This window comes from Coregonus clupeaformis, chromosome 23 (genome assembly GCF_020615455.1).
Source record: "Coregonus clupeaformis isolate EN_2021a chromosome 23, ASM2061545v1, whole genome shotgun sequence".
NCBI classification, from domain to species: domain Eukaryota; kingdom Metazoa; phylum Chordata; class Actinopteri; order Salmoniformes; family Salmonidae; genus Coregonus; species Coregonus clupeaformis.
The window spans coordinates 25,517,843-25,530,543 of record NC_059214.1 but is presented as its reverse complement, the minus strand read 5'-3'; the positions used below and the strand labels follow the sequence as shown (position 1 = coordinate 25,530,543).

The following is a 12,701-nucleotide window of genomic DNA, read 5'->3' as shown; positions in this document are numbered from 1 at the left end:
GCACGTAATTATTCAACAGGGACGCTCAGTCCTGGTCTGCTGGGAATCTAGTACCTGATTCACACTAAAGGGCCGGGCCGAACCGTACTGTGCTGGCTAGGATATTTTCTTTTCACATTGTTCTTTCCGGCTCGGTTTGGCTCAGTAGTGTAAAAAGGATATACCAGTCCAGGTGCCTCAATAGTCCCTTTGAAAGATAACAGAGGTGGGTTGATTATTTAGTTTGAGGTAAAGTAATGGGACTACAGTTCCTGATCTGGAACTAGGAGTTTACATGGACTCGTCTGGGCCTTTCTTTGTGACTGGTCTGCACTGGAGCCATGTCTATATAGGCATATGGCTCTGGTCTGCGCTACCTATAGATCATGTTTAATGGACATATCCATCATAGCTCCAGACAGTACTAAAGAGAGACACCTTTACCTTGATTCCATCAAGGAAGATAACTTCAAAGGCAGGATTATAATGTTGATGACAGATTGATAAAGGGGTGTTCTAGTCGCAATACTGACTGAGCATGACCTTTATGTGTCTACAGAATCTGTTGTAGGTCTATAGACTATAGTATGTTGAACCTATGGGTTTATGTCCGGAGGTGTAGGTGGGGTGTTCATATGGCTGTGTGTGTGAATGATTCTGCCCAGAACCTATAGGCGTATAGTGACCTTTTCCATCAGATAAAAAACATTTGTCAGCAGAAGCGATGGTCTGTTTCCTGTGTAAACTAGCTGTGGGTTTCTGGGTCTCTTATCAAAGCAGAACATCTCTGCTGCCACTCAACTCACTCACAGACCTGGAGGACCACAATATCTATAGCCTGCAGGTCACATAATAATATTGTGTTCGTTATTGGTCCTCTAATGGTTGAGTTGAACAGCAGGGAAAGTAGTGAACCTCTATATCTACACAGAATGGTTGTCTTTCCCCATGGGGTGTACACATAATGGCCTGCATGCACATTGCTACTGTATGTGTACAGCCACAGTGGGAAGGGAACAAAGAATATACTGATTAATGCCAGCAAAGGGTGGAACAGGAAGGAGGAGGGAAACCAAGTGAAAGAGGGAAACATATAGGACAGGATTTATAGCCTGGGCTAAAGCATGCAGCTCAGGCCTAACCCCAGCCACACCCTGCACCTCTAGCTGCGTTCACAGTGTTCAAGGTCATGTTTACATTTCTATTCTCTCAAGTGTCAATCATTGCACAGGCACTGCTAAAAATGAAAACAATGCCATTTTTATGGTCCAGTTGTCCATGTAGGCTAGGACAGGGCAGAGAGGCCTAACATTTATCATCTTTGTGAGGCATTCTTTTGTCTTCAACAGGCGAATCAATACTGTTGTTTACAAGATATTGAGAATGGTTATCGTTGTACTGACTTAGATATAAAGCAAACCAGCAGGTGGTGGTTTGCTTCTGTTCAAAATGGTTATTTGGTTATTTTATATTTAAGTAGCCTATAACTGTATGTGTGTGTGTCTGTGTTTGTGTGTGTGTGTTCTTAGCCTCCATTCTCCCACCCCTCCCTTCCACCCCACATTGATATAAGCCACCATATCGATCATTTCACCATCACGTTCTTTGGCTGCATTCACAGCATGCTCAGTTTCTTGCGTTCCAACCACGGAGGCATCGGTCCATGCACTTCGACTCTGCTGCAGAATCCCAAGCAGGACAGTGGATTTAACATATATCCGTGCACAATTAAACACCATTAAGGAGCATCACAAAAGTAAAATACAGTGCGTAGTTACAACTTAAATAGAAATGAATAGTGTATTTGAGGAGGTGGCAGGCTCAAGCTTGAAGGATATGATAAATCATATTCATAAGAGATGCAAAAACAAATCCAACCAATAAAACAGTCCTCAGTGAACAGATTGTACCCAATTGCTGAATGAGAGAGACTTCTCTTACCTCTATCATAATATGAAAGGCGTGCTAGTTAAGGAAAGAAAACATTTCCAGCATGAGAGACATGGAAGCATTGGAAGCACAGAGAGTGGCAAAAGAAATGACAACTGAGCTGATGACCTATGGACAGAGGATATAACACCACTCCTCTCCTTCTTATGACCTGACCTAGGATCAGGGGACACCATGGTTTGTCCTGGGAGTCAACCGTGCCATCAACTGACCTCAATTCAGTTCACTGGAAGCTGTGGAGGCGAACAATAAGAGTGGGACATTTTTACAAAGCAACATCTGGAATGAGTAACCAGTCAACCGTGAGTTCTGCTGCTCACCTGCAGCCAAGTTTTCAAGTCACGACAGCGTCTGAGAGTCCATTAGGCCGCCTGTCTGCCTCAGAAAGCTTTCTCTTTCTCGTTACTTTACACCCCGTTACAAAACCATCGTATTGAAGCGCCAGCCAATTCATTCCTACACCATTCACGCACAACTGGCTAAGGCAATAGGGGTGAAGTGAGTGAGTAACAGTACTCACGGGGTAAATCATACATAGTAATGGTGTGTGTCTCTATGGTACTATGTTTAGCATGTGTGTGAGGAAAGAGGCTACTGCTAACTCCAGGTTTTCAAGCCCACCTCTGTGTGCATATTACAGAGTGTTCAGCCCCAGGATGCTATAAAAATTACAAGTTGACGGTAAGCATTTCAGTGGCTGCCAACAATTCCCCCAGAATTTCGCAATGGCTGTTAGAGAGTGTGATTACGCTTCTGGTCCCTTCCCTCCCCTGACACACCGCCAAGCGAGCACACACTGTTCTCACAAGCACACGAGCAAGCGCACGCAAATGTGCACAAACACACACACATCCCTGGCAGCGCTGCTGCAGCTAAATGCTACTGTAACATGTAAATTAATTTGAGTGAGTGTGCAAGTGATGCATGTGTATGTGTGTGCACACACGCAAGAGCCTGAACAACAAATAAAGCCCAGGAGAATGTCAGAGTCAAGACAAGAGTATAAATAAGAGTATGAAATACAATTCCAGGCAATGGTAACACCTGCGCCTGTGAAATAAAGCAGACCAAGGACTTAAAAGGACCCAGGTGGCAGTAAGCAGAATACGACAAGACAGGTGCACTCTGTCTTGATTTGTCTGTCTGTCACTTCAGTGAGACTTGGTAGTGGAGGGAAAGCAAGTGTTGGAGGGACATTAAGTAGGGTTAAAAGCCCTTGCGCCCTCTCTCTCTTTCCCTGTCTCTGCTGAAGGACATGCTTACTCAGAGGGTGCCTTTAGAAGGTTGATGAATAATGAACAAGCACTCCTCTCCTCTCTTATCCCTCTCTCTCTTCTGCTTTTCTCTCGGATCACATTGCACTCTGGGAATGGAGGTCGAGAAGGGTGAGCCCTGGCCAAAGAGCAGACCAGAGGAGTGACCAATCTGTGTGTGTGTGTGTGTGTGTGTGTCTGTGTGTGGACGTGTTTAACTATACTTTTGGGGACCAGAAGTCCCCACAAGAATAGTAAACTAACAAAAATGTGATCAACTGGGGACATTTTGTTAGTCAAATGCTATTTCTAGAGGGTTTAGGGTTAAAGTAGAATTAGGTTTAGGAGTTATGGTTAGTTTTAGGGTTAAGAGTTAGGGTTAGGTTTAAGGTTAAGGTTAGGTTTTGGGGTTAAGGTTTGGATTAGGGTAAGGGATAGGGAAAATAGGATTTAGAATGGTTATAAATTGTGTGTCCCCGCAAGGTTAGTTAAACAAGACTGTGTGTGTGTGTGTGTGTGTGTGTGTGTGAGAGAGAGAGAGAGAGAGAGAGAGAGAGCATTCAGCTAGTCGCTAGTGCATGCTATGCAGAGATTTAATGTTAATCTTTACAGTGGATCTCCTTTGTTACTGCTGCTGTGCAATCGATATGATATATGGTAATGGCCAGCACGCATTGTGTAAATGCATACCTCAACTTGTTTGGGAAGAATGCATAGCATGAAAAGCACTTCATGTGCAGCAGTATATATTATATATAATGACTCCTGCTTGCTGTAATTGGTCCAGTAGATAACAGCAGAGAGAGAGAGCTGCAGCATGGGGGTGGGAAGCCAGCATAAACGAAAACATGGCTTGTTATTGATCAAACTCAGGCATGTCTCATTGACCTGTGTGCAGCAAGCCTTTTTATAGCCGTGAGGGAGGGGGAGGGGTAGAGATGAAGAGAGAGCGAGAGCAAGAGCGAGGGAGAAAGAGAGCGAGAGCATGCATTATTAATCCAACCCTCCCCCTCTCCTCTCGGAACGAGCGAACGCTTTCCTGTGCTCAGTGTTCTGTGCTGTGGTGCGGGTGATGATGAGTGGGCGAGGACCACACACATACACACACACTTCAACCCCCCCCCCCCCATTATTATCAGATACTGTACTAGCATAGAACGGCCATACTGAGAAAGAACCACACATCATAGGGAGGCCTAACCAGCCTTTTTTCTATCAGAACTTTACTAACACTGTACACCCGTACCAAGACAGTCAGGATCTCATGTACAGTATGTCGATCTGTGTCTTCTGACTATTATAAGACCCATGAGGTGGACTGGACATTGGTTCTAAAAGCAGCACTGATGGTCTCATTGTGAAGAGAGGTCGAGAGCTCCTCGGCTCAGGAGTCTCAGAAAGGGTCGACATGACCGCTGAATTAAGGAAATGGGCATGACTGTAAAGGACAACTCTGCCACTTTATAACCAGTTATTATGCTGTTAGTATACTGTATATGCACTACTATTTTATGCACATTTTGATGTTTTATTGTTTTTGTTAGTAATACTGCACGATTCCTAGTTTTTGTAATTTTGAAGCGTCTGTATTGCCCTCGTCTACAGCATACTACGATTCCCAGGGTGCATTTCGTTGCCTATAAAGCAATGCTCCACTAGTCAGCCACTTAGCTAGCTGGCTATCAAACCCTGAAGAAAGCTTAGTCAAAATATATTGCTTATATCATAAGCTATGTGCATTTCACATTACTTTTGGGTTGAAAATATATTATGCTTCCATAAATGTCATGCTGAATATATGCTCATGTCATTGTCACCAAAAAACTGCAATACACGAATAAATAATTTGAATGTAGATTCTGAGTAGCTAGCTCTGCTAACCCTAACACTGAGTTAATGCAACTAGTTAGCATGCTAGCTAGCCCGACTGCTGCATCCGAAATAATTGTTTCATCTTAGCGGCTGTCTTAAACAACATTTAGACCTGTTAAAAAAACACATAATTTATTAAACCTGCTGCATCTGAAATAAAGTGTTTTCTACGATAACAGACAAATACAGCCTCAGCGACCAAGCAATCATCCAACAACACTGGAGGCCTCTTGGAACTAATAAAATGTATGATGTTTACAAGTAATTCAATTTGAAAATATAGGCTATTTGGAAAGGGCACAATGGCTGCTGGAGCTGCAACTTCGGTCGATGATGGTGGGAGTGGTTTTGTCGAATGGAATCATGGGAGTTTGAGTCTTGAACAACAGACAAATATTGGAATAGGCTGACTATAAATACACTACATGACCAAAAGTATGTGGACACCTGCTCGTCGAACATCTCATTCCAAAATCATGGGCATTAATATGGAGTTGGTCCCCCCTTTGCTGCTATAACAGCCTTCACTCTTCTGGAAAGGCTTTCCACTAGATGTTGGAACATTGCGGCGAGGACTTGCTTCCATTCAGTCACAAGAGCATTAGTGAGGTCGGGCACTGATGTTGGGCGATTAGGCCTGGCTCGCAGTCGGCGTTCCAATTCATCCCAAAGGTGTTCGATGGGGTTGAGGTCGGGGCTCTGTGCAAGCCAGTCAAGTTCTTCCACACCGATCTCGACAAACCATTTCTGCATGGACCTCGCATTGTGCACGGGGGTATTGTCATGCTGAAACAGGAAAGGGCCTTCCCCAAACTGTTACCACAAAGTTGTAAGCACAGAATTGTCTAGAATGTCATTGTATGCTGTAGCGTTAAGATTTCCCGTCACTGGAACTAAAGGGCCTAGCCAGAACCATGAAAAACAGCCCCAGACCATTATTCCTCATCCACCAAACTTTACAGTTGGCACTATGCATTGGGGCAGGTAGCGTTCTCCTGGCATCCGCCAAACCCAGATTTGTCCGTCGGACTGCCAGATGGTGAAGCATGATTCATCACCCCAGAGAGCGCGTTTCCATTGCTCCAGAGTCCAATGGCGGCGAGCTTTACACCACTCCAGCCGACGCTTGGCATTACGCATGGCGATCTTAGGCTTGTGTGCGGCTGTTCGGCCATGAAAACCCATTTCATGAAGCTCCCGACAAACATTTATTGTGCTGACGTTGCTTCCAGAGGCAGTTTGGAACTCGGTAGTGAGTGTTGCAACTGAGGACACAGGATTTTTACGCGCTTCAGCACTCGACGGTCCCGTTCTGTCAGCTTGTGTGGCCTACCACTTCGCGGCTGAGCCGTTGTTGCTCCTAGACGTTTCCACTTCACAATAACAACTCTTATAGTTGACCAGGGCAGCTCTAGCAGGGCAGAAATGTGACAAACTGACTTGTTGGAAAGGTGGCATCCTATGACGGTGCCACGTTGAAAGTCACTGAGTTCTTCAGTAAGGCCATTCTACTGCCAATGTTTGTCTATGGAGATTACATGGCTGTGTGCTCGATTTTATACACCTGTCAGCAATGGGTGTGGCTGAAATAGCCGAATCCACTCATTTGAAGGGGTGTCCACATAGTTTTGTATATATAGTGTATCATTCTATAGGTTTTTGAGCGTCAATTTAAAAATATTTACAAATGTTGTTAGACAGACAACCAGAGCAACATATAGCAGGGAGTTCCAGTATGATCAGAAAACGACAGACGGGTTACATAGATCACTGAAAATGACTGTGCATAATTTCTTGTATTAGTCATCTCCTACCAGAGGCAGTTTGGAACTCGGTAGTGTTCAAAAACGTAACAGAGAAGCGATTTCCGGTTTTGCTAATCACTAAACAGTCATGAAAACATTAAATTAAACTAAAACTGTGCAGGACATCACTAAATACTTCATAATAACAACCCAATTGTTAAAAGTGGCGGAGTTGTCCTTTAACTTGAGCCTGTTGCAGCTGTGGCTCACCTTCAGACAAATCTGAAAGGACACATCGAACACAGCCAGCCACAACACTGGGTAAATAAAGATGAGAGCAGAACATAAAAAAACAGCATGGTTTCTCACATCCACTTCACAGCTCCCACTAACTCCAACATGAGCAGAATACAGTGGCCTACTTGAATGGCTTCACTGGCTTGATGCCAAAGAACTGACCATATGTGAAAGGTGTCCATACTTTGATGCATCCCTATCACACCCAAGAGGGTAGAGGTGGGATGGTATGGTACTATACTGTAAAGAAAGAGCAAAATCTTATTTTCTGGAATCATTGTGTTCACTGATTTTAGATGCTAGTTGAGGCAATGGAAGACGTTATAATAGACTTATGTTCTTAGAATTCACTTCTCTGAGTGCGTTATGTACTAACATTTCTGCCAAACTGCCAAGTATCTGGGGCCTTAGCTTTGGCACAGCCAGGCTTTCATGGAGATTTCACATGCACTTTGAGCATTCATTTATGCGTGTGTGTGTGTGTCAATGGCAGATAGGCTCAGTAAATGCTCTGTCCCATCACATCAAAGCAAGGGAATGAGGGGGGCTACATTTCCTGAAGAGGCGTAATTTCTCCAAAAAAGGGACGGAGGAAAGAAAAGAAAATGTGAGCGCAGTCTCCTCTACAGCTGCTGACTACAGACTCTCAGGCTACTAACAGCACAAGCTCAAGTACAGTAAGCAATACAACTCATAGCAACTGATCTGTGTCATACAGGTGATTAAAAGTCATAGTACTGCTCTCACCGACATTAGTCATGATGGAGGAAAAGTTGATCAACAAAGCGGGTCACAGTCAGGTGTTGCATCTACAGTGGCATATCTGTGAACACTTGGAATACCTTGCTTCCACCATCCAGCCAACACAGATCAAATGCTAGCTACAGGTGAACTCCAATGAGAACAACCATCATTGATATACAGTAGCTAGTCTATTACATGGTCATTGCATAGCTAGCTACATCTGTTTTTGCAACTAAAGAGGGTTTTGTACATGTGTTATCTTACCTGTGTGGGCACCAGGACTGGCGGGTATGCCAATTTGTGATGGCGGTACATCCAGAAGGAGAAGAGGATGATAGCAGTGATGCCTATGATGGGCACCAACGAGTACATCAGGGTGGTGAAGACAGGAGGCTTCGGGGTAACCGGGTTTGATGTTGCTATGGAGGGAAGGGGACAGAGAGGGAGGGAGAGGGAAAGAGAGCGAGAGAAAGACAGAGAGAGTAAAATTAGATCAATCTAGATTATGCCTGGACAAAAGGATTATTGTAGGATGTACTCAAAATCAAGGAGTGCTGAAAGAGGATTTTGTTAATAACTTTGCCAAGAATGTGAAAAACTAAATGGGTTACGTGTTGCGGTCACTGTGTTCATAATGTAGGGCTGATATGGGCTCAACTCTAGCTGGCTGATGTCATTTTTATAAAATGCATTTCTAGCTGGGTCTCTCTGGGGCTGGGAATCAGCCAAATCTATCCGGCTTAGTGTCACTGAGAGTGACGGTTAAATCAAGAGGATATCTCACTCTCAGTCACACATACACGCGCGCACGAAAACACACACACACACACTAGAGCTGGGATGATAAACCGACCGCATTTATCGTGGACATAGTGCTGATATTGTTCATTATGATAAATAACCTATAGGGCCCTACTAGAGAAATGCGAAGTTTGAAATGAAATACGTTTGCTAATATGGGTGCATGTTAATGGGACAATTGATAGCTACAGCATTCAAAGTAATAGTAGTAATTTTAAGGGTAATATAAAAAAATTACTGTGTTGTACATCAATGTTATAAACGTATCGTTTGATTTATCGTCATCATGATAATTCAGTCAATTTATCGTGACATGGATTTTGTCCAAATCACCCAGCTCTAACACACACACACACACACAGTTTTGTATTGCTATCCTTGTGGGGACCAAATAATTGATTCCCAGCCAAAATTATATTTTCCCTAACCCTAAATCTAACCCTAACCTTAACCTAACCATAACCCTAAACCTAACCGTAACCCCTAACCCTAATTGTAACCCTAACCCTAAACCTAACCCGTAAGCCTAAAATAGCATTTTTCCACATGGGGACTGGCAAAATGTCCCCGCTTGTCCGAATTTTCCTTGTTTTACTATCCTTGTGAGGACTTCTGGTACCCACAAGGATAGTTAAACTAACACACACACACGAAACCTGGACACAGTACTCTGAAATCAGACGATTTGATCCCTAATGATTCAGTAAAAACTAGCTTTAATCTAGTAGCCCCTGTTAACTGTGGAGCCACAGGCTTGGTGATTGAGTGAGTTAGTGTATCTGTCTAAAGCCTGTTTGGTTCGCAGGCGCCCATCATGGCACAGTCCCTTTACAGGGCTTCATGAAAGAGAGATAAGATGTGATTGTGCCTCGTTGCCAAAGCAGCAGCTCCAGTGTAATAATCTCAACACGCACTCGTTTCACCATTACGGTGGATACCCCGTCCCTCGCCTGCCAGCGTGACATCCAGTGTGTGTGTGCCGTTACTGCTCTATAATAATAATAATAATATGCCATTTAGCAGACGCTATTATCCAAAGCGACTTACAGTCATGTGTGCATACATTTTTACGTATGGGTGGTCCCGGGGATCGAACCCACTATTCTGGCGTTACAAGCGCCATGCTCTACCAATTGAGCTACAGAGGACCTATGTGGGTGACCTCAGCTGAACTGGCATTAGGTAGCAACATTGTGTGGTTAAAGAGGGGGCACTGTTTGTGATGATGCTGCTGCCTGCCTGCCACAACCCCCCTTGCCGTGCCCCTCCCCCCTCTATACCCATCGCTCCCCTCCCCCTCTCCCAGCTCTCTGCCCAGTGCTCCATTTTAGCTGCAAGTGGGATAAGAACCCGGATTAGCCTCTTTGAGCTGAAAAATACATCAGTCCCAAACCCCCCCTCTCTCCAACATGCCTCCTCTTGCCTGCTGCGTGCTCCCTGCTCTCCACACCCCCGCCCCCAGGGCATTAGGATCACCACACTGTACACGCCACTCAGGCATGGAGCCGCTCTGGTCAGCAGGTCAAGCTCTCTCCCTTTCTCTCCCTCTCTCTATCCACTCCTGCATGGTTGATCCCCAGATAGGCCCTGTTGCTAGGTTAAAAAAAGCAGCTGTGAGCATGTGTGTGTGTGTGTGCCGCCTTTGTCGCTCGATACGATAGTAAGGCTCCGACCGAGCTTTTCATTCCAAATATCCAGGGCATTCCACATCTAGTTAGTCACTGCTGCAAATACATACATGTTTAGTTGCATAAGCAGAGGGAGAAAGTCATGCCCGCTGTGCTGTATTAGAGCCCATCTCCCCACCCAAAGCTTTAATTTATTTAGGTACCCTGTTCACGATAATTGACTGCTCCTACAGACAGTGAGTCACGTGGCCGTGGCTTGCTACAGTGAGGGAAAAAAGTATTTGATCCCCTGCTGATTTTGTACGTTTGCCCACTGACAAAGACATGATCAGTCTATAATTTTAATGGTAGGTTTATTTGAACAGTGAGAGACAGAATAACAACAAAAAAATCCAGAAAAACGCATGTCAAAAATGTTATAAATTGATTTGCATTTTAATGAGGGAAATAAGTATTTGACCCCTCTGCAAAACATGACTCGGTACTTGGTGGCAAAACCCTTGTTGGCAATCACAGAGGTCAGACGTTTCTTGTAGTTGGCCACCAGGTTTGCACACATCTCAGGAGGGATTTTGTCCCACTCCTCTTTGCAGATCTTCTCCAAGTCATTAAGGTTTCGAGGCTGACGTTTGGCAACTCGAACCTTCAGCTCCCTCCACAGATTTTCTATGATATTAAAGGTCTGGAGAATGGCTAGACCACTCCAGGACCTTAATGTGCTTCTTCTTGAGCAATTCCTTTGTTGCCTTGGCCGTGTGTTTTGGGTCATTGTCATGCTGGAATACCCATCCACGACCCATTTTCAATGCCCTGGCTGAGGGAAGGAGGTTCTCACCCAAGATTTGACGGTACATGGCCCCGTCCATCGTCCCTTTGATGCAGTGAAGTTGTCCTGTCCCCTTAGCAAATAAACACCCCCAAAGCATAATGTTTCCACCTCCATGTTTGACGGTGGGGATGGTGTTCTTGGGGTCATAGGCAGCATTCCTCCTCCTCCAAACACGGTGAGTTGCGTTGATGCCAAAGAGCTCGATTTTGGTCTCATCTGACCACAACACTTTCACCCAGTTCTCCTCTGAATCATTCAGATGTTCATTGGCAAACTTCAGACGGGCCTGTATATGTGCTTTCTTGAGCAGGGGGACCTTGTGGGTGCTGCAGGATTTCAGTCCTTCACGGCGTAGTGTGTTACCAATTGTTTTCTTGGTGACTGTGGTCCCAGCTGCCTTGAGATAATTGACAAGATCCTCCCGTGTAGTTCTGGGCTGATTCCTTACCGTTCTCATGATCACGAGGGGAGATCTTGCATGGAGCCCCAGGCCGACGGAGATTGACAGTTCTTTTGTGTTTCTTCCATTTGCAAATAATCGCACCAACTGTTGTCACCTTCTCACCAAGCTGCTTGGCGATGGTCTTGTAGCCCATTCCAGCCTTGTGTAGGTCTACAATCTTGTCCCTGACATCCTTGGAGAGCTCTTTGGTCTTGGCCATGGTGGAGAGTTTAGAATCTGATTGATTGATTGCTTCTGTGGACAGGTGTCTTTTATACAGGTAACAAGCTAAGATTAGGAGCACTCCCTTTAAGAGTGTGCTCCTAATCTCAGCTCGTTACCTGTATAAAAGACACCTGTGAGCCAGAAATCTTTCTGATTGAGAGGGGGTCAAATACTTATTTCCCTCATTAAAATGCAAATCAATTTATAACATTTTTTACATGCGTTTTTCTGGATTTTTTTGTTGTTATTCTGTCTCTCACTGTTCAAATAAACCTACCATTAAAATTATAGACGGATCATTTCTTTGTCAGTGGGCAAACGTACAAAATCAGCAGGGGATCAAATACTTATTTCCCTCACTGTATATAAAGCGGGCAGACAGGCATCGAGGCATTCAGTTACTGTTCAATTGAACGTTAGAATGGGCAAAACGAGTGACCTAAGCGACTCTGAGCGTGGTATGATTGTCGGTGCCAGGCGCGCCGGATCCAGAATACTGGATCGGCGCACCTGCCAGGTGGCCCCCCTCCTGGGCTTTTCACGCACGACAGTGACTAGGGTTTACAGAGAATGGTGCGACAAACAAAAAACCTCCAGTCCGCGGCAGTCCTGTAGGCGAAAACAGCTCGTTAATGAGAGAGGTCGAAGAAGATTGGCAAGAATCGTGCAAGCTATGAGGCGGGCCACAAACAGGCAATTAACGGCGAAGTACAACAGTGGTGTGCAGAACGGCATCTCAGAACGCACAACTCCTCGATCCTTGTCACAGATGGGCTATTGCAGCAGACAACCACACCATTTCCACTCCTGTCAGCTAAAAACAAGAAGAAGCGGCTCCAGTGGACGGGTGATCACCAACACTGGACAATTGAGGAGTGGAAAAATATTGCCTGGTCCGACAAATCCTGGTTCCTGTTGCGTCATGCTGATGGCAGA

The 12,701-nt window shown here is 44.9% G+C and overlaps 1 protein-coding gene across 2 annotated transcripts in view; it reads right to left on the bottom strand.

The window, feature by feature from the left end:
- LOC121536712 (activin receptor type-2A) overlaps positions 1-12,701 on the bottom strand; it is a 45,554-nt gene that overhangs the window by 8,415 nt on the left and 24,438 nt on the right. Inside the window, exons 4-5 of one of the 2 annotated variants that reach the window (XM_041844159.2) lie at positions 8,105-8,259; positions 1,921-1,944 (exon numbers count right to left, since the gene is read on the bottom strand). In XM_041844159.2, the coding sequence (XP_041700093.1) occupies positions 1,921-1,944; positions 8,105-8,259 (179 nt within the window). The remainder of the gene's footprint in view (positions 1-1,920; positions 1,945-8,104; positions 8,260-12,701) is intronic. The other variant, XM_041844161.2, reaches the window with a different exon arrangement.